The sequence below is a fragment of the Capricornis sumatraensis genome, chromosome 16 (genome assembly GCF_032405125.1).
Source record: "Capricornis sumatraensis isolate serow.1 chromosome 16, serow.2, whole genome shotgun sequence".
Taxonomy (NCBI): Eukaryota; Metazoa; Chordata; class Mammalia; order Artiodactyla; family Bovidae; genus Capricornis; species Capricornis sumatraensis.
In genome coordinates this window covers 29,337,430-29,363,677 of record NC_091084.1, presented here as the reverse complement: position 1 = coordinate 29,363,677, position 26,248 = coordinate 29,337,430, and the positions used below count along the sequence as shown (strand labels likewise).

General features: G+C 47.9%; 2 protein-coding genes and 1 pseudogene across 3 annotated transcripts; all 3 read left to right on the top strand.

The window, feature by feature from the left end:
• Positions 1-402: 402 nt before the first annotated feature.
• LOC138092090 (splicing factor 3B subunit 4 pseudogene) lies at positions 403-1,698 on the top strand (annotated as a pseudogene).
• A 9,651-nt stretch (positions 1,699-11,349) lies between these two features.
• On the top strand, positions 11,350-14,117 carry APOA5 (apolipoprotein A5). The gene is made up of 3 exons (XM_068988538.1): positions 11,350-11,433; positions 11,563-11,668; positions 12,394-14,117. Exons 1-3 carry the CDS (start codon positions 11,385-11,387, stop codon positions 13,343-13,345), a joined length of 1,107 nt encoding a protein of 368 aa, XP_068844639.1. The 5' UTR covers positions 11,350-11,384; the 3' UTR covers positions 13,346-14,117.
• Positions 14,118-15,695: 1,578 nt separating this feature from the next.
• ZPR1 (ZPR1 zinc finger) lies at positions 15,696-25,459 on the top strand. 2 transcript variants are annotated; one of them, XM_068988818.1, is made up of 14 exons: positions 15,696-15,869; positions 16,052-16,213; positions 16,616-16,706; positions 17,051-17,121; positions 18,074-18,160; positions 18,307-18,429; positions 18,651-18,698; positions 18,875-18,941; positions 19,352-19,422; positions 20,113-20,202; positions 20,670-20,780; positions 21,469-21,555; positions 23,183-23,248; positions 24,040-25,459. In XM_068988818.1, the coding sequence occupies exons 1-14, from the start codon at positions 15,699-15,701 to the stop codon at positions 24,172-24,174; spliced, it is 1,380 nt and encodes a 459-aa protein (XP_068844919.1). In that variant the 5' UTR covers positions 15,696-15,698; the 3' UTR covers positions 24,175-25,459. The 2 variants fall into 2 exon arrangements, with proteins under 2 accessions (XP_068844919.1, XP_068844920.1); XM_068988819.1 differs by lacking the exon at positions 16,052-16,213.
• Positions 25,460-26,248: the final 789 nt, after the last annotated feature.

The window sequence follows — 26,248 nt, the reverse complement described above, 5'->3', positions numbered from 1 at the left end:
ACTGGGAAAACTTGAATATATGGTGTACATGAGATGATATTGAAGAATTATGTTACCCTTCGTAGGTGTGATAGTGGTATTCTGTTTATGTCCAGTGTCCTTATTCTTAGGAGATGTATGTTGAAGTATTTAGGTGAAGTGTCACTCAGTATACAATTATTTAAAATGGTTCATAGGGACTTCCCTGGTGGTCCAGTGGTTAAGATTTTACGTTTCAATGCAGGGGATGTTGGTTCAATCCCTGGTCAGGGAGCTAAAATCCCACATGCCGTGCAGGCAAAAAAATCAAAACATAAAACAGAAGCAATATTGTATCAAATTCAATAAAGACCTTAAAAGTGGTTTATATATTTTAAAAAACTTAAAAATGTTGAAATGGGAGAGAGCGGGAGCTTTTCCACCATGGCCAGTAGGTCGATCTCCGTCCAAGTGGAACCAGGATGCCACATGGGGGCCCTTGATGAGAAGGTTAGTAAACCGCTGCTGTGGCAACGAACTCTCCAGGCAAGGCCAGTAGTCAACATCCACATGCTAAAGGATAGAGTCACTGGTCAGCACCAAGGCTGTGGTTTTGTGGAATTCTTATGTGAGGAAGATGCTGACTCAGCCATAAACATCATGAACATGATCAAACTCTATGGAAAGCCAATACAGGTGGGCTCACAGCAAAAACCTGGATGTGGGGACCAACATTTTCACTGGGAACCTGGACCCAGTTGCTTTATGATACTTTAAGTGCCTATGGGTTCATCTTGCAAACTGCCAAGATTTTGTGGGACCCTGACATAGGCAACTCCAAAGGTTATGCCTTTATTAGTTCAGTTTCATCTGATACTTTGGATGCAGCGTTTGAGCCATGAATGGGCAGTAGCTCTATAACCTCCCCATCACTGTGGGAGGACTCAGAAGGACTCCAGGGGCGAGTGCCATGGCTCAGCAGCTGAACGACTTGGGGCAGCACAGAACCACTCTCCCAGGCTGACCACCTCATCAGCTGTTTGCCGATGCACCCCCTCCACCCTCTGCGCCCAATCCTCTGGTATCATCTTTGGGGTCTGGGCTTCCTCCTCCATGCATGCCTCCTTCTGGCTCCATCCCACCCCCAGTACCACCTCCTGGGGCCCTTCCACTTAGGATACCCCCAGCCATGCCCCCACCACCTATGCCTCCTGGGGCTGGAGGACATGGCCTCCCATCACCGGGAACCCCAGGGGCTGGACATCCTGGACACGGACACTCACATCCTCACTCATGGGTGGGAAGTTCCATCTAGAGATGTCTCAGAGGCAGCTGGCCCACCATAGCCCTCATAGCTTGGGACAGCCCCATGCTGGGCCCCCTGGGGGACAGCCATCACCCCAACCACCACCTGGGATGCCTCACCCTGGACATCTTCCCATGAGCATGCCCACCCCTGCCAAGGGCCTCTGTTTGGCTCTACCATGGGTCTTCCAGGTCCTGTGCCGCCGCATGGTATGCATGGACCTCCTCTACTGATGCCCCCTCATGGATGGATACACTGGCCCTCCCTGACCTCCACCCTATGGCTACCAGTGGGGGCCGTTCCCTCCACCCAGACCCACTTCCTGCCCTCGAGTTCCCCCTCGAGGCCCACTTCGAGGCCTTCTCCCTCTATATGTCTGTTTACTTCCCTGGACCAATCAGAGTTGCTATAGCACTGAGGGGCTAAGGCACTAATTCCTTGCAGGCCTTTCTTTTGTAAGTGTAATTTTTTTCACAAGAGGTTTTATTATTATTATTTTTTCTATGTTGGCCCTATGTGTTTTACAAATACACAGAGAAAATAAAATGGTTCCACACACATATGTGCACACCTAACATGTACACATATAAAAATACCTCCAACCGACCCAAACATTTAAAAAACTAAAGCTATAAAATATCATCAAACAGGGAGCCATGGGTTTGTGTCTTGCATCTACCTACTGTATTATTCTAGGTTTGGCCAGAAAAACAGAAGCCACTCAGTTTTTCAAGTGTGAAAGACTATATTGTAGAAAATTAAAGGTTGATAAAACTGTTGGAAGGGGTGAAGGAGTGACCATCTCAATTAGTCCTAGAAGGAGTGATTCTCAAAAACTCACCTGTAAGTGGCTACAAATGGGAAAATAAAAGTTGCTCAGTTGTGTCCAACTCTTTGTGATCCCATGGACTGAATTCTTTAGGCCAGAATACTGGAGTGGGTAGCTTCTCCCTTATTCAAGGGATCTTCCCAACCCAGAGATCAAACCCAGGTATCCTGCATTGCAGGTGGATTCATTACCAGCTGAACCACAAGGGAAGCCCAAGTATACTGGAGTGGGTAGCCTATCCCTTCTCCAGCGGATATTCCTGACCCAGGAATCAAAATGGGGTCTTCCGCATTGCAGGTGGATTCTTCACCAACTGAGCTATCAGGGAAGCCCCTACAAATGGGAAGCTCACCTACTTAGTTTGCAAAGCCAATGAGAGTGATTCTTAAGAAAATCACCCAGGGGGCTATCCTGGTGGTCCAGTGGTTAAGAATCTGTCTGCCAATGCAGGAAACACGGGATCGATCCCTGTTCTGGGAACTAAGATCCCACATGCCTCAAGCCTGTGCCTCACAAATACTGAGCTTGGGCACCTTGGAACCCACAATCTGCAACAAGAGAGGCCACTGCCATGGGAAACCCGAGAGCCAGAACTAGAGAGCAGCCCCCACTTGCTGCTACTAGAGAAAGCCAGTGCACAGCAACAAGGCGCCCCTGAGCTGCAACAAAGGCTCAGCACAGCTATACATAAACACATAAACAAATAAAAATTTACAAAAAGAAGAAAAAGTCGTCTGGAAGCTGCTTTAAATTCCAAGTCTGGCTGTGTATCTGCCTGCAACAACCAGTGAAGAATAATGGTCTCTACCCTTGCATCTTACACCGGTAACTCTTGTCTAGGTCCACAGAGAGAAGGAATTCTGGGAAATGTGGTTCCAGGTGTCTCCTCTGCACCACAGAAAGGACCTTGGAAACGGTGGTGATGATGATGATTCAGACAATCAAGTGCATACTTTATAGCTTCCATCAGTTCATTCGCTCCATTGTGTCCGACTCTTTGTCATCCCATTGACTACAGCATCCCAGGCTTCCCTGTCCATCACCAACTCCCAGAGCTTGCTCAGACTCATTTCCATTGAGTTGGTGATGCCATCCAACCATCTCATCCTCTGTCATCCCCTTCTCCTCCTGCCTTCCATCTTTCCCAGCATCAGGGTCTTTTTCAATGAGTTAGTTCTTCGCATCAGGTGGCCAAAGTATTGGAGCTTCAGCTTCAGCATCAGTCCTTTCAGGGAATATTCAGGACTGATCTTTAGGATGGACTGGTTGGATCTCCCTGCAGTCCAAGGGACTCTCAAGAGTCTTCTCCAACACCACAGTTTGAAAGCATTAATTCTTTGGTGCTCAGCTATCTTTATGGCCCAACTCTCACATCCATACAAGGCTACTGGAAAAACCATAGCTTTGACTAAATGGACCTTTGTCAGCAAAGTAATGTCTCAGCTTTTTAATATGTTATCTAGGTGGGCCATAGCTTTTCTTCCAAGGAGCAAACATCTTTTGCTTTCTTTCATGGCTGCAGTCACCATCTGTAGTGATTTTGGAGTCCAAGAAAATAGTCTCTCACTGTTTCCATTGTTTCCTCATCTATTTGCCATGAAGTAATGGGACCGGATGCCATGATCTCGTTTTCTGAATGTTGAGTTTTAAGCCAACTTTTTCACTCTCCTCTTTGACTTTCATCAAGAGGCTCATTGGTTCTTTGCTATCTGCCACAACAGTGGTGTCATCTGCATATCTGATGTTATTGATATTTCTCCTGGCAATTTTGATTCCAGCTTCTGCTTCATCCAGCTAAACATTTTGCATGATGTACTCTGCATAGAAGTGAAATAAGCAGGGTGACAATATACACCCTTGATATACAGTTCAGTTCAGTTCAGTTCAGTCACTCAGGCAAGCCCAAATCTTTGTGACCCCATGAATTGCAGAACGCCAGGCCTCTCTGTTCGTCAGCAACTCCCAGAGTTTACTCAAACTCATGTCCATCGAGTCGGTGATGCCATCCAGCCATCTCATCTTCTGTCGTCTCCTTCTCCTCCTGCCCCCAATCCCTCCCAGCATCAGGGTCTTTTCCAATGAGTCAACTCTTCGCATGAGGTGGCCAAAGTATTGGAGTTTCAGCTTCAGCATCAGTCCTTCCAATGAACACCCAGGACTGATCTCCTTTAGAATGGACTGGTTGGATCTCCCTGCAGTCCAAGGGACTCTCAAGAGTCTTCTCCTACACCACAGTTCAAAAGCATCAATTCTTCGGCACTCAGCTTTCTTCACAGTCCAACTCTCACATCCATACATGACCACTGGAAAAACCATAGCCTTGACTAGACGGACCTTTGTTGGCAAAGTAATGTCTCTGTTTTTGAATATACTATCTAGGTTGGTCATAACTTTCCTTCCAAGGAGTAAGCATCTTTTAATTTCATGGCTGCCGTCACCATCTGCAGTGATTTTGGAGCCCAAAAAAATAAAGTCTGACACTGTTTCCACTGTTTCCCCATCTATTTCCCATGAAGTGATGGGACCAGATGCCATGATCTTCGTTTTCTGAATGTTGAGCTTTAGGCCAACTTTCTCACTCTCCTCTTTCACTTTAATCAAGAGGCTTTTTAGTTCCTCTTTGCTTTCTGCCATAAGGGTGGTGTCATCTGCATATCTGAGGTTATTGATATTTCTCCCGGCAATCTTGATTCCAGCCTGTGCTTCTTCCAGCCCAGCGTTTCTCATGATGTGCTCTGCATATAAGTTAAATAAGCAGGCTTAAATATACAGCCTTGATGTATGCCTTTTCCTATTTGGAACCAGTCTGTTGTTCCATGTCCAGTTCTACCTATTGCTTCCTGACCTGCATATAGGTTTCTCAGGAGGCAGGGCAGGTGGTCCGGTATTCCCATCTCTTTAAGAATTTTCCACAGTTTATTGTGATCCACACAGTCAAAGGCTTTGGCATAGTCAATAAAGTAGAAATAAATGTTTTTCTGGAACTCTGTTGCTTTTTCGATGATCTAGCGGATGTTGGCAATTTGATCTCTGGTTCCTCTGCCTTTTCTAAAACCAGCTTGAACATCTGGAAGTTCACAGTTCATGTATTGCTGAAGCCTGGCTTGGAGAATTTTGAGCATGACTTTACTAGCGTGTGAGATGAGTGCAATTGTGCGGTAGTTTGAGCATTCTTTGGCATTGCCTTTCTTTGGGATTGGAATGAAAACTGACCTTTTCCAGTCCTGTGGCCACTGCTGAGTTTTCCAAATTTGCTGGCATATTGAGTGCAGCACTTTCACAGCATCATCTTTCAGGATTTGAAACAGCTCCACTGGAATTCCATCACCTCCGCTAGCTTTATTTGTAGTGATGCTTTCTAAGGCCCACTTGACTCCCATTCCAGGATGTCTGGCTCTAGATGAGTGATCACACCATCATGATTATCTTGGTCATGAAGATCTTTTTTGTACAGTTCTTCTGTGTATTCTTGCCACCTCTTCTTAATATCTTCTGCTTCTGTTAGATCCATACCATTTCTGTCCTTTATCAAGCCCATCTTTGCATGAATGTTCCCTTGGTATCTCTAATTTTCTTGAAGAGATCTCTAGTCTTTCCCATTCTGTTCTTTTCCTCTATTTCTTTGCATTGATCGCTGAGGAAGGCTTTCTTATCTCTCCTTGCTTCTTTGGAACTCTGCATTCAGATGCTTATATCTTTCCTTTTCTCCTTTGCTTTTCACTTCTCTTCTTTTCACAGCTACTTGTAAGGCCTCCCCAGACAGCCATTTTGCTTTTTTGCATTTCTTTTGCATGGGGATGGTCTTGATCCCTGTCTCCTGTACAATGTCACGAACCTCCATCCATAGTTCATCAGGCACTCTATCTATCAGATCTAGTTCCTTAAATCTATTTCTCATTTCTACTGTATAATCATAAGGGATTTGATTTAGGTCACACCTGAATGGTCTAGTGGTTTTCCCTACTTTCTTCAATTTAAGTCTAAATTTGGCAATAAGGAGTTCATGATCTGAGCCACAGTCAGCTCCCGGTCTTGTTTTTGCTGACTGTATAGAGCTTCTTCATCTTTGGCTGCAAATAATATAATCAATCTGATTTCGGTGTTGACCATCTGGTGATGTCCATGTGTAGAGTCTTCTCTTGTGTTGTTGGAAGAGGGTGTTTGCTATGACCAGTGCATTCTCTTGGCAAAACTCTATTAGCCTTTGCCCTGCTTCATTCCGTACTCCAAGGCCAAATTTGCCTGTTACTCCAGGTGTTTCTTGACCTCCTACTTTTGCATTCCAGTCCCCTATAATGAAAAGGACATCTTTTTTGGTTGTTAGTTCTAAAAGGTCTTGTAGCTCTTCATAGAACCATTCAACTTCAGATTCTTCAGCGTTACTGGTTGGTGTATAGAGTTGGATTATCGTGAAACTGAATGGTTTGCCTTGGAAATGAACAGAGATCATTCTGTTGTTTTTGAGATTGCATCCAAATACTGCATTTCACACTCTTTTATTGACCATGATGGCTACTCCATTTCTTCTAAGGGATTCCTGCCCACAGAAGTAGATATAATGGTCATCTGAGTTAAATGCACCTATTCCAGTCCATCTTAGTTCAATGATTCCTAGAATGTCGACGTTCACTCTTGTCATCTCCTGTTTGACCACTTCCAATTTGTCTTGATTCATGGACCTAACATTCCAGGTTCCTATGCACTATTGCTCTTTACAGCATTGGACCTTGCTTCTATCACCAGTCACATCCACAGCTGGGTATTGTTTTTGCTTTGGCTCCATCCCTTCATTCTTTCTGGAGTTATTTCTCCACTGATCTCTAGTAGCATATTGGTCACTTTCTGACTTGGGGAGTTCCTCTTTCAGTATCCTATCATTTTGCCTTTTCATACTGTTCATGGGGTTCTCAAGGCAAGAATACTGAAGTGGTTTGCCATTCCCTTCTCCAGTGGACCACATTCAATTTTGAACCAGTCTGTTGTTCCATGTCTGGTTCTAACTGTTTCTTTTTGACCTGCATACAGATTTCTCAGGAGGCAGGAAAGGTGGTCTGGTATTACCATCTCTTTAAGAATTTTCCACAGTTCGTTGTGATCCACAGTCAAAGGCTTTGGTGTAGTGAATAAAGCAGAAGTAGATGTTTTTCTGGAATTGTCTTGCTTTTTCTATGATCCAGTGGATTGTGGCAATTTGATCTCTGGTTTCTCTGCCTTTTCTAAATCCAGCTTGAACATCTGGAAGTTCATGGTTCACATACTGTTGAAGCCTAGCTTGGAGAATTTTCAACATTACTTTGCTAGTGTGTGAGATGAGTGCAATTGTGTGGTAGTTTGAACATTCTTTGGCATTGCCTTTCTTTGGGATTGGAATGAAAACTGACCTTTTCCAGTCCTGCGGCCACCGCTGAGTTTTCCAAATTTGCTGGCATATTGAGTGCAGCACTTTTACAGCATCATCTTTTAGGATTTGAAGTAGCTCAGCGGGAATTTCCTCAGGATCTTTCTTGTATGTTCTTTTGTGTATTCTTGCCACCTTTTATAGCATAGCCTCAGCAAAAAGCGCTAGAGTACCAGAAAGGATTTTTTAAAAACATTGTGGTAATTGACATATACACACTACCATATGTAAAACAGATAACTAATAAAAGCCTAGTGTATAGCACAAGGAACTCTACTCAATACGCTGTGATGACCTATATGGGAATAAAATCTAAAGAAGAGTATATGTGTGTTCCTTTCTCCTTCCCCCAGTCCCTGATAACCTCTGATCTACTTTCTATCTCTGAGTTTGGCTATTATAGGTACCATGTATAAGTGGAATCACACAAGATTTGTCCTTTTATCTGGCTTGTTTCACTTAGCATAGTGTTGTCAAGATCCATCCATTTTTGTAGCAGGTACCAGAATTCATTCCCTTTTAAGGCTAAATAATATTCCCTTGTATACATGTATATAGCATATTTTGTTTAACTGTTCCTGTTCATCTGTTGAATGAACACAAGTTATGCAGTCATCAGCCTACTTGCCCAGGAACCTGGGAAACATCTGGATTCCTTCCTCTCCACCTCTTTCATCCAATCAGTCAGTAGGTACTATCAGTTCACTACTTCAATTCCTTCAAATATATTATCTCCTACCAATCCTCACTGCCATGCCTGAGTTCAGAGAGTTCATCATTTCTCAGGTCACTCAAAAGAGCCTCCAAACAGTCTCTTCGCCTTCTGTCCTCCAGCCTTCCAGAGTGATCTTTCCATCACGTAACCTACAGTGACCGCTTGCACAAGGCCCTTCTTAACCAGCTCCTGGTCTCTTTATCCTTTCTTCCCCATCCCATGCTGTCCTGAGCTATCAGAGATAAACACCTGGGTTCCAATTCTGGCTGCACCTTTTACTGGGTGATGATGGACACTCATTTAATATCCCTAAACCTTAATTCCTTAATCAATTGAATAAATGAATTCAATCACTCAGTTTTATGTATTATGTGATGTGCCAAACATAAGAGGAGGACATGGAGATGAATTAGACAAAGTCCCTGTACTCAGAGAAATCCCATATATGTCAACAAATCATTGCACTGCAGGATAGTAAGTGCTATACTCCAGGAATATACAAAATGTTTCATGGTTAGTGTGGAATCGTCCGTCTCCAGAGATGGGTGAGGGCAGAAGAGTGCATTTAGAGTGATATTGGAGCTGTGCAGCAGAGCCTACTCTTGTCCTCCTGGAAGCATTTTTCACTTCTTCCTGAATAATACCACTCTTTCCCAGCTGGAAATACAGCCATCTAGAATAAAGACTACATTTCCCATTCTCCTTTTCAGCTAAGTATAGCCACGTGACTATGTTCTGACTAATGGGATGTCATTAAAAGTGGTAAGAACAATTTCTGGGATGTGTATTTAAAGGGAGGGAACATGTCCTTCCTGCTGGCTGGGAGGTAGATTTGAAGGCTGGAGCTGAAGCAGCTGAAACTTGGACATGAGCTTTTGTTGAAGATGATAATGCAACAAGACAGAAGGTGGCTTAGTTGGCCTATGTTTTACATGAGAGACAAATAGAAATCCATTTTGTTTAAACTATTCATTTTCTCCTTTTTTTTTGTCATTTGCAGCTGAGCCTAACCTTAACTAATACAAACTAACACTGAAAGAAATGAATATAAGTTCACCAAGAGATATTTCAAACAGAAGGAATGCTAAGTGCAAATGCTTAGGGTCCTGAAAGAGGTGGCATGCTCAGGGAATGCCAAGGGTTTGTGTGGCAGAAGAAAAGGCTGGAAGTGGGCTGGGAACAGCCACAGCAGAGTAGACTAAATAGGTAGGATTGTGGCAGGGAGACCTGCCGGGGGCTACGAATGTGGTCCAGGTGAGAGGTGAGTGGGGCAGGGATGCTACCAGTGGTGGAAATGGAGGAGAGGAGATTGAGTCAAGATACATTTACAGGGCTTCCCTGGTGGCTCAGTGGTAAAGAACCTGCCTGTCAATGCAGTAGACATGGGTCTGAACCCTGGTCTGAGAAGATCCCAAATGCTATGGAGCAGCTAAAGCTTGTGCACCCCATCAAGAGAAACCACCGCAATGAGAAGCTCATGCACCACAACTAGAGAGTAGCCCCTGCTTGCTGCAACCAGGGAAAAGCCTGCACACAGCAACAAAGACCCAGCACAACCATAAACAGATTTTTTTTAAAAAAGATACATTTAGAAGCAAAAGTCAGGAGTGTATGAATGTATGTGTTTAAGTACACGGAGTGGATGTTCACCAGAGGAAGACTGGGCTTTTTGGCTTCTCTTGCTCAGAGGCCCTGTAGGTAGGGTTCAGCCTTCCCCACAGGGAGAATCCTCTTCTTGCTCCCACTCTTTGGGCCCAATGTCCCCTGGCCCAGATGCCTCTCACTAAGTCTAACTCCCCCAGCTTGTTTCAGGATTATTTCATAAAGTGGGAGGTGGGTGGGTCTTCAAGCCTACTGATGCTGGCTCTTCCCAGGCTGTCTGAGTAGCTCCCGGGAGAGCTGTCAAGGCTGCTCAGTTTCAGGCTGGCAGCTAGACACTGTCCCTGTCTGTCTGGGGACACAGTGCTTCTGGGCAGTTGAGTAAGAGCAGGGCCCTCAGCAACAAACAGGCTTGTCTCTATCGGTGGGCCAGCCAGCAGGTCTGCAGGAAGATTGGAGGTCGAGGCTTTAGGGGGAACTTGCATGAGGAATTCAGGCCCACACCTTGTAAAACTTTCCAGGAAGCATTTTTCTACTGGGGAAGCACCCAGATACCAGGGCACTTCTTAACCCCCTGCTGCTGCTGCTAAGTCGCTTCAGTTGTGTCCAACTCTGTGCGACCCCATAGACGGCAGCCCACCAGGCTCCTCTGTCGCTGGGATTCTCCAGGCAAGAATACTGGAGTGGGTTGCCATTTCCTTCTCCAATGCATGAAAGTGAAAAGGGAAAGTGAAGTCACTCAGTCGTGTCCGACTCTTTGAGACTCCAAGGACTGTAGCCTACAAGGCTCCTCGGTCCATGGGACTTTCCAGGCAAGAGTACTGGTGGGTTGCCATTGCCTTCTCCTCTTAACCCCTTAGGTGCCAGAAAAGGGAGGTAACCTCCTCTTAACCTCTTAACCTGCTAGGTGCCAGAAAAGGGAGGTAAGCATGGGGAGGCAGCTGAGGTCATCCCTCTTTGAACCTCCACGTGGTATTTACTCAGAGCGATTGTTGCCAGAGGCCCAGGCCCTGGACTATAAAGCGGAATGTCTGCTCTCTGTGCCCAGAACTGAGCAGGTGAGCAGCCGGGGCAGAGGGATGTGGGTCGGCTTCCTAAGGGAGGAGATTGAGCTGAGCTGGGGGTGGGGACTAAGAACTAAGGACCTCCTCTTGGAGCACTGTGGCACAATTTCTTCTTCCCTCCACCCCAACCTCAGTTTTCCCAATAGTGAAATGGGAGCAGGAATAAGTGAGCAGGGGAATGGGGGCAAAAGTGGCTGATGGAGCCACTCCTGGGGTCTGGGGGCAGTGGATGGGAGGGAAATTTTACTAAGCAGTTTGAGCTCCACACTCCATATGATCTGATGAGATGAAAAAGGAGCATCCCATTCCATCCCAGGGAGATATCCCTTCCCTTGCAGCCACGTTCAACTAGGTCAGTCCTTTTGAGCCCTGACAGCTTGTGCTCGCTACACCCCAGGGAAGGGTTAACGGATTTGGGGGCAGGGCCCCCATGGGGCAAGTCCCCTGGGAGGTGTCCCTTCTTTGTCTCTTTAATTGCATCAGGCCTCCATTCACCTTTCTTCTCAGAGAACATCATGGCAAGCGTGGCTGCAGTTCTGACCTGGGCTCTGGCCCTGCTCTCACGTGAGTCTGCAACACTGACTTCTCCGTGGAGGTGTGGGTGGACTGTTCTCCCTGGAGGTGTGGGTGGACTGAGGGGTTCCTCCACTCTGAGGGAGGAAACCCAGCCCCTGTTCACCCCCCTCTTCACAGTGCTTTCAGCCACGGAGGCACGGAAAGGCTTCTGGGACTACTTCAGCCAGAGCAGCGGGGACAAAGGCAAGGTGGAGCAGCAGCAGAAGCTGGCACGAGAGCCCCCGTGAGTGGCCAGGGCAAGGGGTGCAGGAGAAGGGAGAAGACACCAGAGGGTGGGATGGCTGCTGCTGCCTGGTTCCTCAACCTCCCAGTACTCCCTGGGAAGAGAACATGCCTGCTGAGTCGCTTCAGTCATCTCCGACTCTTTGCGACCCTATGGACCATAGCCCATCAGGCTCTTCTGTCCATGGGATTCTCCAGGAGAGGGTTGCCGTGCCCTCCTCCAGGGGATCTTCCCCTCCCAGGGATCGAACCCGCGTATTTTACATCTCCTACAGGGGCAGACGGGTTCTTTGCCACTAGCGCCACCTGGGAAGAGAACAGAGCGGTGCTAGTTCTGCCGGCTCTCCTGGCGGTCCTGGGCTGTTTGGCACCCTCTGCCGGCAGCCGCCTCTGATTTCTCTGTATCTGCTACCTTCATGCCCGCTGGAACGTGGGACCAGGGAGCAGGGGAGGGGACTCCCGGTTGCAGCTTCCAGAAAGAAAGGAATATGTGAGATTCCAGGTGCCTCTGTACACAAGGAATTGAGCAGTGTTGACCTGGACGTGTGCTGTCCAGATCATTGTTGATCTTTGCCACATTTGTAATTCCTGCCTTAGGAGTCGCCGTTGGCTTGGGACCACCGCCCTGCATTCCTGGTTTCCCCAGAGGATCAGTGAGCGATGTCTTTGGAGCAGAGGTAAGTGGGCTAGCAGACTGATGGCTCGATTGTCTGTCCCCTCCCCCAGGAGCCTGAAAGACAGACTTGAGCCAGACCTCAGCGATATGGACAAGTTCCTGGAAAAGCTGGGCCCTCTAAACGGGCAGGGGAGGGAGCCTCCCGGGCTCCCACGCGACCCCGTGGGCATGTGGCAGCAACTGCAGGAGGAGCTGGAGGAGGTGCGGGCGCGTCTGGAGCCCTACATGGCGGAGGTGCACGAGCGCGTGGGCTGGAACCTGGAGGGGCTGCGGCGGCAGCTGCAGCCTTACACGGTGGAGCTGATGGAGCAGGTGGCCCTGCGCGTGCACGAGCTGCAGGAGCAGTTGCGCGTGGTTGGAGAGGGCACCAAGGCCCAGTTGTTGGGGGGCGTGGACGAGGCGCGGGGCCTGCTGCAGGAGCTGCAGAACCGCGTGGCGCACCACACCGGCCGCGTCAAGGCGCTCTTCCACCCCTACGCCGAGCGCCTGGTGTCTGGCATCGGGCACCACGTGCAGGAGCTGCACCGCAGCGTGGCGCCGCACGCCATCGCCAGCCCCGCGCGCCTCAGCCGCTGCGTGCAGATGCTCTCCCGCAAGCTCACGCTCAAGGCCAAGGCCTTGCACGAGCGCATCCAGCAGAACCTAGACCAGCTGCGCGAGGAGCTCAGCGCTTTTGCTGGTGCCCGGGCGGACGGTGCGGAGGAAGCGGCTCAACCGGATCCCCAGGTGCTGTCCCAGGAGGTGCGCCAACGACTCCAAGCTTTCCGCCAGGACACCTTCCGGCAGATTGCCGCCTTCACTCACGCCATTGACCGAGAGACTGAGCAAGTCCAGCAGCAGCTGGCGCCGCCTCCGCCAGGGCACAGTGCCTTTGCCCCGGAGTTCCTCCAAGCCGACAGAGGCAAGGCCCGGAGCGAGCTGCAGGCCCGCTTCGACGACCTGTGGGAAGACATCAACTACAGCCTTCGCGACCATAGTCCAGGCCATCGGGGAGAGCCCTGAGTGTCTACTTGTCCACGCGCTCTGGGGAGCCCGCGATCTGAGCCTCTAACAAGATGCTATGTGCGTGTCAGAGGCCAGTCGGGCAGAGGGTGGAGGGTCCTGCACAGGATAGCTGAAGCCAACCAAAGGGCTGTCATCTTAGGCCTCGGGGCCTCCTGCAATTACCCCATCCGGATGCATTACATTCACCAGGCTTTGCAAATCCGGCTTCCCGTGCTCATTTGGGAATCCTCCTGAGTTGCTCCATTCTGGGGTCACGAGAGGGCAGAAAAGAGATACTCTGTGTAGGAGCTCATGACTTGTAAGCCTGCTGCCATGGTGCTGGAGGCCTGTGTCCCTTTATCCCAGGGTCTGGTTCTGATCACTTCTGGCCACCTGGTGGCCACCACTACAGCTGGTCCACAGAGAGGAGCTCTTTTCTCCCCAGCGTTGTCATGACAGCTTCTGCTGGAGGAAGAGAAGGGAGAAAGAGAAGATGATAAGGGGAACCTGTGATGGGGTGTGTGTGTGTGTGTGTGTGTGTGTGTGTGTGTGTGTGTGTATCTCTGCTGGCTGATGCTGGTGGGGCCAAATGGTGTGGGTTGTGATGGGAGGGAGGTGAGCGTAGCCTGGATTTCCTGATATAACACTACATCTAAACAGTCCACCGAGCCCTCCAAACTATGGGGGCTTCTTAAACTCTCTGCGGAGCCTACTGTGTGCCCTCCCCATCTCTGGCCCCTCCCTCCTGACTTCCAGGTGGAAGTCTAGACTTCTGACACAAGTGAAATAGATGCTTATTATGATGGAAGCATATTTGCCTGGTGTGACTCTCATTTGGACTATGTCTGAAAGCAGTGGCCTCACCATTATCACCAAAGCTCCCCATCACCCCCTCCAGTCCCTCGCTACTCTTTCTCACTGACCCCCCTCCCAGTCCAGTTCTGTTGGAGGGCTGCTGCTCTGCCTGGGCTGACAGGTGTTTGTGCCTGGGCTAGAGACCCTTTGGGCTTTCTAGGTGACACTAGTTGTAAAGAACCTGCCTGTCAATGCAGAAGACTCGAGAGATGTGGGTTCGATTCCTGGGTCAGGAAGGTCCCCTGGAGAAGGAAACGGCAACCCGCTCCAGTATTCTAGCCTGGGAAATCCCATGGATAGAGGAACCTGGCGGGCTACAGTCCTTGGGGTCACAGAGAGTCGGAGGCAACTGAGCACACTAGAGACCCTTCCTTTGTACATGCATGGTGTACCCATCCGCTTATCGCAGGACAGTGTGCATAAGATACAGGCTCTTGTGGCGGCCTGTCTTTGTTGTCTCTGCTGTTCCAGATTCTGAATGGCCTCTGTTTTGACAAGGTCTCTTTTTATGACTGACAATCTTCTCAACTGACAACCCTCAAAATCTTACATCCCCTCACCTCCACCATTCCCTATGTACAGATTCACCACTCGGTAGCAACCCAGCTCCTTATAGCTCCCTGGGAAATCAAGGGAGGGTGAAGTGGAAGGAAGAGGAGAGGGTAAGCACACTCAGTCCTGTACCCTTGGGACATCCTGGGCAGCATTCTTCCAGCTCCGCCTGCCCGGCACAGGGTTCTCACCGCCACACTCCCTCACAGCATGAACCGCACCTCAGTCTGGCCTCATAAGCCTGCAGATTGGACCTCTCCCATGGTACCCTCGATTTAGCAGCTGAACTGGGGGAAACGTGTCCAGGGAAAGTTTACCCCCAAAAGAAACCAGGCTGTTAGGAAACCAGGAGGGGTGAGTCAGCTGAGGTCCAATGTGGTGGGGATGACCGGGCAGGAGTAAAGGTGGGTGAAGGCTGTGTATTTGAGGCTGGAATTTGGGCAGGGGTTTACCTGGATAGAAATAGGGAGTGAGAAGAACAGATAGGGAGAGAATGATAAAGGGACTAAGGAAGGGTAATTTAGAGCTGATGCAGCATGTGGCCCAAAGGTGGATCCAAGCAAATCCAGGTCGGAGTGTACCTCCTCGGGGATACCTATGGATGGCCAGGCCTCTTGTGGTCAAGGCTCTTGTAGTTAGACTTGGGGACCAATAGTTAGAACCTTGTGCTACGGAGCTACTGCAAACGATCGATAAAACTGCCCTGGGTTTGAGAGGTCGCCCTGGGGGCAGTGACGCCGGAATTGAGGTGGAGGCAAAGCCTGGACCCAGCAGGCTTCGCAAGTCTGGACCGAATAATCCGGCCACTGGGGAACCAGGCCGGATACGTCACCGAGAGGAGTCCGCGGCCTCTTTAAGAAGGGGCGGGAGGATGTGGGCAGAGCTGGCGGAAGTGCCGGAGGAAGGGGTGGGGCCAAGTGAGGGAGGCAAAAGCCGGAAGTTGAGGCCTGATCTTCGCGTGGTGATGTCGGCCGGTGGAGCTGTGGAGCCTGGGCTCCCGGCGGCGGCTGCCGCTCCCTCGCCCGCCCCGGCTCGGGATCCCGGGCCCGGGCACTTGTTCCGGCCTATCAGTGCTGAGGACGAGGAGCAGCAGCCCACTGAGATCGAGTCGCTGTGCATGAACTGCTACCGCAATGTGAGACGGGGGTGCGGCCGCGGGCGGCTGGAGGGTTGGGCAGAGGCTGGGAGGAGCGGGGGTCGGCGATCCTGCCAGGCTGGCCCAACTGGGGACCTGGAGGCGAGGCACGCTTGGGGCTCAGTAGATGGGAGGTTGGGAGTTTCCCTGGTACTCTCCTTAACTGTTTTCTGCTTCCTCAGGGCATGACGCGCCTCCTGCTCACCAAGATCCCCTTCTTCAGAGAAATAATCGTGAGCTCCTTTTCCTGCGAGCACTGTGGCTGGAACAACACGGAGATCCAGTCGGCGGGCAGGATCCAGGACCAGGGAGTGCGCTACACTCTGACTGTCAGGGCTCAGGAGGTGAGAGGGGCCCAGGGCAGTTACCTTGGTGTCCTAGGGAAAGCTTGGGGACTGGAGTGGGAGCTTCGGTCCAGGTGGTCAGACCTCAAATAAATCCACTGAAGTGTCCAAGCCTCAGTTTCCTCCATTGTAAAATGGCGTTGGTGCCATCATCTGCTCAGGTGCGGTAAGACTGGTGAACATGCTTTGTAAGGTATCAAATGAAGCGTAGTATCAGAAGGTATCAAATGAGCAGTAGTTTATGAGTAGTACTCTAACCAGTTGGGTAGCTGCTTCACATCAAGGTGCTGTTCCGCAGGAGCAGTCTGGACTGCCCCCAGCAGGGAGAAGAAAGAAAACAGCTGGGCTGGGGGCTCCTGTATTGTTGACTTCTGTGGACTGAAGGGTTTTTGTTCTACCCAGGACATGGACAGAGAAGTAGTGAAGACTGACTCTGCCACCACAAGGATACCAGAACTGGATTTTGAAATTCCTGCCTTCAGCCAGAAAGGAGGTATATTTAAGATCAGAGTGTTTGTGCTGTTCATGCACTGTTCATGAATCTTACTGTCTTGCAAAACTCTTGGTGCCAGGTGTAGTGGCTTATGTATGGATTTGGCCACATCCTTGTGATCTTCATTGGTTTAACCTAAGAGAGCTTAGATAAAGTAGCTTAAGGTAGTATATAGTGATAGTAACACTGTGACGTACTTATTACAGAATTGTCTGTAATAATCACTCTTAACTAGAGGTGAATGAAGTCAAGGCCCAGACAGTTCAGCGAACTGCCCAGGGTCATACCGGCACTTGATGGCAAAGTGAAGCCTGACCTCAGCTTCTTTTGTTCTTACTCACCAGCTCTGACTACTGTTGAAGGGTTGATTAGCCGCGCCATCTCTGGCCTGGAGCAGGATCAGCCCACTCGAAGGGTGAGCTGGGGTTTTCTCATTGCAGCAGCTCAGGGAATAATTTCTTCTGTACACTTGTTCACCTTCCCATGTGGCTGAACTGTCTCTGACTGAATGTTGGAGAACTTTGAGGGGAAGTGAATGGTGATGCTATAGCTGCCTGGATGTTACCTGTCTTGTACCACTGTCCTTTCTAGTTCCCCTCCTCCACTGTACATTGAGGCCTCTTCTCAGACAGACACTGTACCCTTATCTCTGAAGAGCCTTCCCTAACACCCTTGGGTTTATCTGTGCTTCCTGAGTGCTCCATTGTGTCTTATATTTATTATGACATCTTATATATACATATATTTATGTGAAATAATATAATTAAAAATTTAGTCATCTGTCTTCTTAAGCGGACAGATAAGTCTCTGGTTTTCTTAAACAGAGCCCCATGACAGGGTTCTTGTTTATTTTCTGTTGTCTGTTACCTGGCACAAATGCCTGGGCTAAATAGTTGAATGAGTGAGAAAAGAAGACTTGTCTGGCACCACCCATAAACTTCAAACTTATTTGCTACTTTTATTTATTTACTTTTTAAAATTAATTAATTCTTGGCTGCACTGGGTGTTCACTGCTGCACGTGGGCTCTCTCTAGTCGCGGCAAGTGGGAGCTCCTCTTCGTTGTGGTGCGCAGGCTTCTCGTTGCAATGATTTCTCTTGTTGTGGAGCACAGGCTCTAGGTGCCTGGGCTTAGTCGCTCCACAGCACGTGGAATCTTCCCAGGCCAGGGATCGAACCCATGTCCTGTGCATGGGCAGGCGGATTCCTATCCTCTGGACCCCCAGGGACGTCCTTATTTGCTACTTCTTATTGTGAAGGCCGAGTGTATTCTCAGTTACACTAAGATGGGTCGTGACTTCTTGTTGGAAGTGATGGGGCCATAAGGTCTATCTATCACCAGGGCTGATCTACTCTCTGTTCCTGTCAGGCGAACGAAGAAGCCGTGGCGGAAAGAATTGATGAATTCATTGCCAAACTGAAAGAGCTAAAGCAAGTGGCCTCTCCTTTCACATTAGTGAGTATTGAGGGACTCCAGGTGCCCTAAAGTTAGGGGAGGAGAGACCAATAAGACTGTCTGAGATTTTCTCTTGGTGCCTCAGTCTTAGATGGAGGATTGTATGTGATTTCTTGTTGTAACTGCTCTCTCTTTACCCATGTTAGATCATTGATGATCCCTCAGGGAACAGCTTTGTGGAAAACCCGCATGCTCCCCGGAAAGATGATGCCCTGGTGATCACACACTATAATCGGACTCTGCAGCAGGAGGAGATGCTGGGGCTCCAGGTGAGTGCATTGAAGCAGCGAAGAATGCTCTGGAATTACCTTGCACTCTGGATTACTTGGCATCAGCTCTGTTCTCCCCTTGACTAGGGCTTTGCTCTCTGACTTCCTTGCTACACCCACAAGGTGGCAGGTGACATAAGCAAGCCGGAGCTTTTTCTCTCACCTCCAGGGGAGGCTGAGGTCCGTGTGCCAACATTTGATTCGCGTCTCTTTTACTTTAGGCAGAGGCACCAGAAGAGAAGCCAGAAGAGGAAGACATCAGGAACGAAGTGAGTCACGTTGGCTTTTGTGGAGGAAGCAGTGGTGGGCTGGGACTGACGCCGTTCAGTGTCTCTTCCTGACCAGCAACACGGGCGGCCACCAGCGTACCAGTAGAGTGTCTGTAGCCTGAGCGGGGTTTCCCCGCCTGGGAGGGCTCACCCTGCATCCCCACGTTGTGTTCCAGGTGCTCCAGTTCAACACAAATTGCCCAGAATGCAATGCTCCAGCCCAGACCAACATGAAGCTAGTTCGTATCTTTCATCGGGCCATTGGGTTGCTCTTCATCTGACTCAGGCATGAACATTATATTCAGTCTGGAAAATATTTCCTTCAAAGAAAGCATATGCTTTATTCTGAATGATGAGGAGGATGTTGCCTTTGACGAGACTGTGCACTTTGGCTTTGGGGTTCAAAGAGAGAATTAGGCCACGGTCTCTAGGCTCTTGTGTGTGGTCTGAGCCATGGTGTCGCATATCCATGAGCGGGGATCGCTGTGGGTAGTGACCTTGCCCTCCTCTGGGGACTTGTCTGATGTAGGTTTGTGATCTGTGTCCTGCAGTCCTGGGACCAGCATCTGTTTGTGTGGGAGGTTTGGGTTTGTTCTTTCCCAGTGGATGGTCTTGCTCTCCTGGAAGCAGATTTCCTTAATTCCCTCTTCCAGAAATCCCTCACTTTAAGGAGGTTATCATCATGGCTACCAACTGTGAGAACTGCGGCCATCGGACCAACGAGGTGGGTGGGCTTCGTCGTTTGGGAAGAAGCCTAACTTGAGGGTAACCCCTGTTGAACTGTCTTCCTTTCTAAAGCAGCTTAGGGTGAGGAGCTCTTGAAGCAACTAGAAATTAGATTAGAGAAGAAAAGTTAGAAATAGCATAACTTATGGAAGACATTCAAAGTTAGTTATATGGAAGAGAGAGACCCATTTTTTTGACTCACCTCTCAGAGGGGTGAAAGTACAGGGAGGCAGATTTTGGCTTAATAATAAAAAGCTTTCTGGGTCTGTCTGAAAATAGAGCAGTCTGCCTTGGAGGGTTGTAAATTCCCTTTTCCTGGGTGTATTCAAGCATACATTTTAAATTCTTAAACCAGAAAAACTATAAAGGGAATCTACCCATTAGATGCAGCTAAAAGTCCCTTTCAACCTCGAGTCATTTTTTTCAAGGTGAATTCAGTTTCCTGGCAATCTGGGGTACATTTTGGCAGGCTGCTGGTGCTAGGCACTCTGCTTCTGGCCCGCTCGCTCTGATTTCAGCATGAGTGACTGCTGCCATTGTGGGTGCAGGAGGCACCGTCCTTGGAAGCCAGCAGTGGGCCTGAGTGGAGGTCCAAGCCTTTATCCCCGCTCCCTCCCCAGACTCCTTGCACTGGGTGAGGATGGCGTCTCCTCTGCTGCTGCTGCTGACACTGTTGCTGTCTGTGCAGGTGAAATCTGGAGGAGCTGTGGAGCCCTTGGGCACCAGGATCACCTTCCACATCACCGATCCCTCAGATATGACCAGAGATCTGCTCAAGGTGACAGCCTGCATGGGGACGTGGCTCTCTTTCACACGTGGCTCTGTGTCAAGCGGAAATTTGTCTTCTCCCAATCATGTCCTGGGGTTGTGAGGTACCTCCTTACTCCCTTGGGTTTGAGGATCCCTGAGTAGAGATAATGGATGGTCGGAAGTGCAGATTCAGAAGGTGACCGAGGAGTGCTTTCTGATGACTTGGCAGCCTTTTGCCTCTAGTGTCTGTAAGGGCCCTTGTTTTTGGACTCTTAATGACAGGATGCCTGCCAGCTTAGAGCCATGACTCAGAATGTCCCCTTTTAAAATTGGCCTCAGGAGTGAGTCTGGCTTTAATTGGAGATTCAGACAAAACTGGGACAGCTGACTTTGTCCCCAAATGGTTACTGGTAGTATTAATTTGGCAGGAGGACTCTGGTTAGCTTTCTGCAGGGGCTCCTGATTTAAAGCCTAATTTGATCTCTCACCTTGCAGTCTGAGACATGCCGTGTGGAAATCCCAGAGCTGGAATTTGAACTGGGAATGGCTGTCCTTGGGGGCAAGTTCACCACACTGGAGGGGATGCTGAAAGACATCCGGGAACTGGTGAGTCCCCTGAGGACAGTGCATGCAGCCTCACAGTGTGGCTGAGGGGGAACGGGCCCGGAGGCCTCAGAGGTCCTGGGTTTTGGAGCTGATAACCGAGGTTGCTTTTATTTTTAAGCTGATTTGAGTTAAACATTATTTTGGATTATGACATTAAGTTTATGGAAAAGTTCAGAGTGGAAAATCTCAGGCCTGACTCTGGGCTGATTTAGATATTTTTTTGGTTTTGAGTAAGTCATTTATTTCACTATAAGATGGGGGGACGAGGGTCCTTTTAGTACCTGAAACTCCTGAACATACATGTATATGTATGTGTTGCCTTAACCCATATATTTGTTCTCTTAGTGAATCATTTCACTTAATTGATTCTCAGTTGTTAGGTATCTTGTCTTTGTAACTGAACTTTACTTTGTGCTTCTTCAAACAAGGACTAGAGTTCATATTTAAGAACCTTTCTGTAGCTTTTGTTTCATGTTGCCCATTATCACTTTGGCAGATTAATCCACACAGTCTTAGGAGTGGCTGCTTAGGTCAGAACGTGATGTAGAATAAATAGACACCAAACCTCCCCAACAGGCATCCCTGGTCTCCACCCTTCCCCACCAGACCCCCGCCTCCATCAGGTTTATGGTTAAACCTAACAAACTGTGAGCCAGTATTCTAGCAATTTGGATGCCATTTATTGCAGGTAACCAAGAACCCTTTCACACTGGGTGACAGCTCCAGTCCTGGCCAGACGGAGAAACTGCAGGAGTTTAGTCAGAAGTTGGACCAGGTGAGAGGACTCTGGTTGGTCAGTGTTTACGGTCCTGGGGTTCCAGTGAACAAACAGGAGGCTATACACCCCTTCTTGCCACATATAAACATCTAACATGTTGCGACCTAACATGTTTTCCTGTTTCCAATATCCCACGCCATCTCCTTTCTTGGTTTTCTCCCTTTTTTTGTTAGAGCATCTTTTCCAGTAGCATCATGAGAAAGTGCATGGGAAGTAGAATTCCTGGGATTTTGTGTGTCTGAAACTTTCTTTATTCTACTCTTGTACTAGCTGAATGGCTGGAGATAGAATCTGGGTGGAAATAATTTTTTATCAGAATTTCTAAAGTCTTCCAATTTCCTGCTAATGTCTTTCAGCTTCTCACTTTGGCTGTTGAGAGGTTGGAAGGCATTCTGCTGCCTGATCTTTTGTTTGTGACCTATCTTATGATACCTTTCTGTCTCCTGTGATGTGAGGTTTTAGAATGTGCTTTGGTGTGGGTCAGTTTTCAACCACTGTTGCTAAGCACTTGGTGGGTTCTTTAAATCTGGAAAGTCATGTGGCTCAGTACTAGGGAGCTTGTAAAAAATGCTCTATTGCTTCTTTTCTGTTCTCTCTTTCTGAAATCCCTATGTTTTGGATGTTAGACTGACTTGTCTGGTTGTCTGTAATTTTTTTTTTTGGTCCTATTTTTGTTTTTTTGTTTTTGCTCTACTGTCGGAGAATAATTTTCCAGCCCTTTAATTGAGTTTTTCATTTCCACTGACATTTTGATTTTCCAAGTGGCTTTTTTTGGTCTTTCAATACTTTCTGCCAGCTTTAAAAAAAGAAAAATAGCATCCTGTTGTATTAAGGATGTAGTACTTTTTTCTCTTTGAGAATATTAATATTTTTTTCTTATGTTTAATTTTCCTTGCATAGGTTCCATTTCCTCCTAAGTTTTTTTTTTCCCCATTTGATTTCTATCTTTTAGTGTTAGGGGCTTTGCTCAGATGTCTGGTAATCCTTGGTTGTCTATTTAAAAGTAGAGGACTAAACCACCTGAGTGGGGTGAGTCTTGTTGACATTGGGTCATTGGAGGAGGATTCAGCTTAGCCATTTTGTTGAGGTGACTCCAATGCGTGAGTTGTTAAGTGTTTCCTCTTGGGCTGGTCAAATTCCCAGCAGTGCGTGTTCCATTTCCTGGCCTGCGGGTGAAGGCTTGGCTGGCAGTGTTCTGAGAGCCCAGTGTGGGAACAGAACTGGGGGTGTGTATGTTTCCAGTAAGGCTACATTCACTTAACTTCCTGTTCTTGATTCCTTCTGCCCTACCCTCCACTGGGTCAGTGTCCCCCAGGCCATAGTGCTCTGTGCTCACTTCTCCACAGCATCCTCTCTCTGCTCTTGGGATGGAGGAGGGACAATTGTTGATCTGTTTGGGGTGAGAGAGGCAATAGGGATGCTTCTTAAATAACTGTTAAAGACTCTTATTTTAGATCCTCTCCACTCCACCTCTAGAGGCACCTTCATTTCACTAGTTCTTAAAACTTTGGGGGATTCTGCAGTGTAAATTAGGTTGCTTGTAAATTAGGCTGGCAGACACAGCTCTTTCCTGTAAGGAGCTATGTAAGAGTTACATGATCATGCTGAATTCTCTCTCCTTTAGATCCTCGAGGGTATTTTGAAGGCTCACTTTATTATGGATGATCCAGCAGGAAATAGCTACTTGCAGGTACAGTAGACCTTCCCTGGTATTTCATAGAGATGTCTTTTCTAACCTTCCTTAAATATATATCACTTCTCCAGAAACAGAGACACTCAATTCTAAATGAACTGCTTTTTATCAGGGAAACTTTTAGCAGAAATTGGAACATAAGGGAGGAACGGGGGAGGTAGAAGGGACTGTGTGTCAAGAGGGAAAAAAGGAGACTCCCAGTTCCTTCTTTCTCTAGTCTAGCTGGAGTCCCGGCTCTCAGTACAACATGGAGTTTTAATTTTGTAAATCTGGCTGTAGAGTGAGGAGAAATGGTGCCGCATCCAGAGGCCAAGATGGGAAACTTTAAGCTGACAAGGGAGATATTCTGGTGATTGATGGTAACTTTAAGTAGTTAGAGTAATTATTATGGATCAGGCAAAACTTTTCTAAGATTGCTCCACAATTAAGAGTATGCTACCTTCTTTGTAAGAAGGTGCATATAGAAAGTTTTTCTCCCTGCAGTCCCACTCCCAGCCCATGTGAGCTCTGTTGCTGCCCATGAGTTGAGCCTAGTTGTTGGGTGTTGAAGGCCCTTCGAAACAATGAAGGGAATTCCCTGGTGGTCCAGTGGCTAGCACTCTGTGCTTCCATTGCAGGGGGGCATGGATTTAGTCCCTAGTTGGGGAACTAAGATCCTGTGTGCCGCTTGGCAAAAAAAAAGAATAAAAACTCATTAAGGTCTTGATAAAGTGGCAATTTGGAAGTTGCCAGGGGGAGGGGGATGGGAAGATGGCAGAGGCACTGATGGTCTGTCCTTGGCCTTGCAGAATGTGTATGCACCTGAAGATGATCCTGAGATGAAGGTAGAGCATTATAAGCGCACATTTGACCAAAACGAGGAGCTGGGGCTCAACGACATGAAGACAGAGGGCTATGAGACAGGGCTGCCTGCCCAGCGGTAGCAGTGGCGGTTCCTGGCCAGCCTCCAGTGCTACTCAGACGATGGGGTTATTTATTGCTTTTGGAAAAGGCTGGAGTTGCCCCCCTACCAGGCCTTGCCCGTGCAGGGAGGACACCTGGTCTAAGTCGGAGATCTGGGCACACTTTCTGAACAGTTTGTGATGGAAATACAAACTTCTTGGGTTACTTGACCTTACTTTGAAGGATTTGAATTCGCGTGGAAAGAAACCCAGAAACGAACCATCGGGCATGTCACTGTCACTTTTATCCTTTCAAGTCTTTACCCTCCCTCCACACAGTGCTCTCTCATATGGGGCTGGAACTCTCAGGAGCTGGGAGAAGGTGGATGACATCTACGTCTGGAGTTTGGGAGTTGGGTTGGGTATATAAAATACTGACTGTCAACAGTAAGAGTCTTCTGAGGGGAGGGAGTCTAGGACAGGTGAAGAAGTTCTCATTAAAATGGTGGCACTGGCCTCTGAATTCACTCTTTGTTTGATGTGCTGGTAGAATTCAACCTCCTGAAGAAAATTTTCTCTAGTGGAGCAACTGTAACTTGGGGAGTGGAGCTGGCATTTCATTCACTCCTTCAGTAGATGTTCAAGTGCTTGCTTTGTGCCAGGTACATCATAGAACTGAAGAAAATAAAGCTCTGCTTTCATGGAGCTTCAAGTGTAGTGGGGAGAGTTGACAGAACGGGTCGGGGTTTGTCAGAGCCAATAAGGAGACCAGTGTCAGATGACTGACCATGTTATGGAGGAATGTCAAGTAGGGAAGGGGTCTGGGTAGTGTCAGGGAAGGCAGGGCATTTGCCTTATTAGATGGAACTGCAGAGAAGGGCCAACCAGGGATTGAATCCATGTCCCTCTTTGGCCATGCCACTGGTTGTGAATTCATTTGATCCTTGAGCCCTGTGAGGTAGGCTTAAGACCTGAGCTTGGTCTTGTCAGGCTAAGGTTTGGTAGTGAGTAGAATGGTTAGAGGTGGAACTGAAGACAGAAATGGGCAAGAGGTGATGGGGTTGAGAGGACTCTACTGGTAACATTCCTGGAGCAGAACTGTGAGACTTTCCCAATGCCTATTGACACCAGGGAGGACGCTGGGCTGTGGCGTTCAGCTGGAAATATGTTAAAGTGGACTAGATGCCAAGGTGGTGTTGTGAATGGACCTGTGGGGCCTTCCAGCTAGTGAGGTCCTATCAACCCAGTGCCCCCTTCTCACAGGCCCTCAGAGACTCAGCCTTCTTGTCTTCCTTAGGCTGTGCTGTGACCACTCAGTATTCCAGTGGTTTAAAGTTCAGGCCTCAGGGCAGTAATCTCAAACCTGTTCTATCATGTATATTTTTTGAACCTGTGTCCCAAGATATGCGTTTTTATTTATTAAGTATAATAATGCCTCATTGACTAATATATATCTCTTAAAACAGTGACCCCAAAATTGAGCATATGGTGAGATAAGTAAAATATACAAACTAACTTATTTTTCAAAAAATTTGGATTACCTCTTGCACCCCACTTTTTTAGTCTCTGATCCCAAGGGTCATATGTTCTAGCTATGTGAAGTTGGGCAACTTAATCTCTCCAAACTTCAGTGTTCTCATCTGTAAGGTAAAGGTAATAAAACCATGTGAGAAATGTGAGGGTTAAATGAGATAATTCAAGTACAGCTCTTAAAACCTCAAGAAGAAAAATCTTTCCAAACTTGAGTGTTAGAATTCATTCTCTCTAGCTTCTCTCTTTTGCCATGCTGAAAACATCAATAGATCTAGGTTCTTTTCATTAGGAAGAGTTTGCACAAAATCTAGGGACAACCGGTATCAAATGCGGGTAAGTTACATAGGTGAGAAACTACCATATTTTTCATCATAATTATACTGGGTTTGGAATCCTGAATTCCTCTCTTGAAAGCCCCTTAAAGCAGATTCCTCTCCTAAACATATTAATAAAAATTACTTAAACACAATGTGTCAGTTGTTGTTTGAAGTACTTTGCACAGTAATATTATCTTAGTCCACCTAATCATTGAGTTCCATGTCATTATTATCCCCATTTTGTTAAGTACCTTGCCCCAGGCCTC

Bases quoted from the DNA above. Each gene is read 5' to 3' on its own strand.
- APOA5 (XM_068988538.1), top strand. From the start codon at position 11,385: ATGGCAAGCGTGGCTGCAGTTCTGACCTGGGCTCTGGCCCTGCTCTCA. The intron at 11,434-11,562 runs GTGAGTCTGCAA...CCCTCTTCACAG, and splicing joins GGCTCTGGCCCTGCTCTCAC to TGCTTTCAGCCACGGAGGCA. The intron at 11,669-12,393 runs GTGAGTGGCCAG...CCCCTCCCCCAG, and splicing joins AAGCTGGCACGAGAGCCCCC to GAGCCTGAAAGACAGACTTG.
- ZPR1 (XM_068988818.1), top strand. From the start codon at position 15,699: ATGTCGGCCGGTGGAGCTGTGGAGCCTGGGCTCCCGGCGGCGGCTGCC. The intron at 16,214-16,615 runs GTGAGAGGGGCC...TGTTCTACCCAG, and splicing joins TGACTGTCAGGGCTCAGGAG to GACATGGACAGAGAAGTAGT. The intron at 19,423-20,112 runs GTGGGTGGGCTT...CTGTCTGTGCAG, and splicing joins GCGGCCATCGGACCAACGAG to GTGAAATCTGGAGGAGCTGT.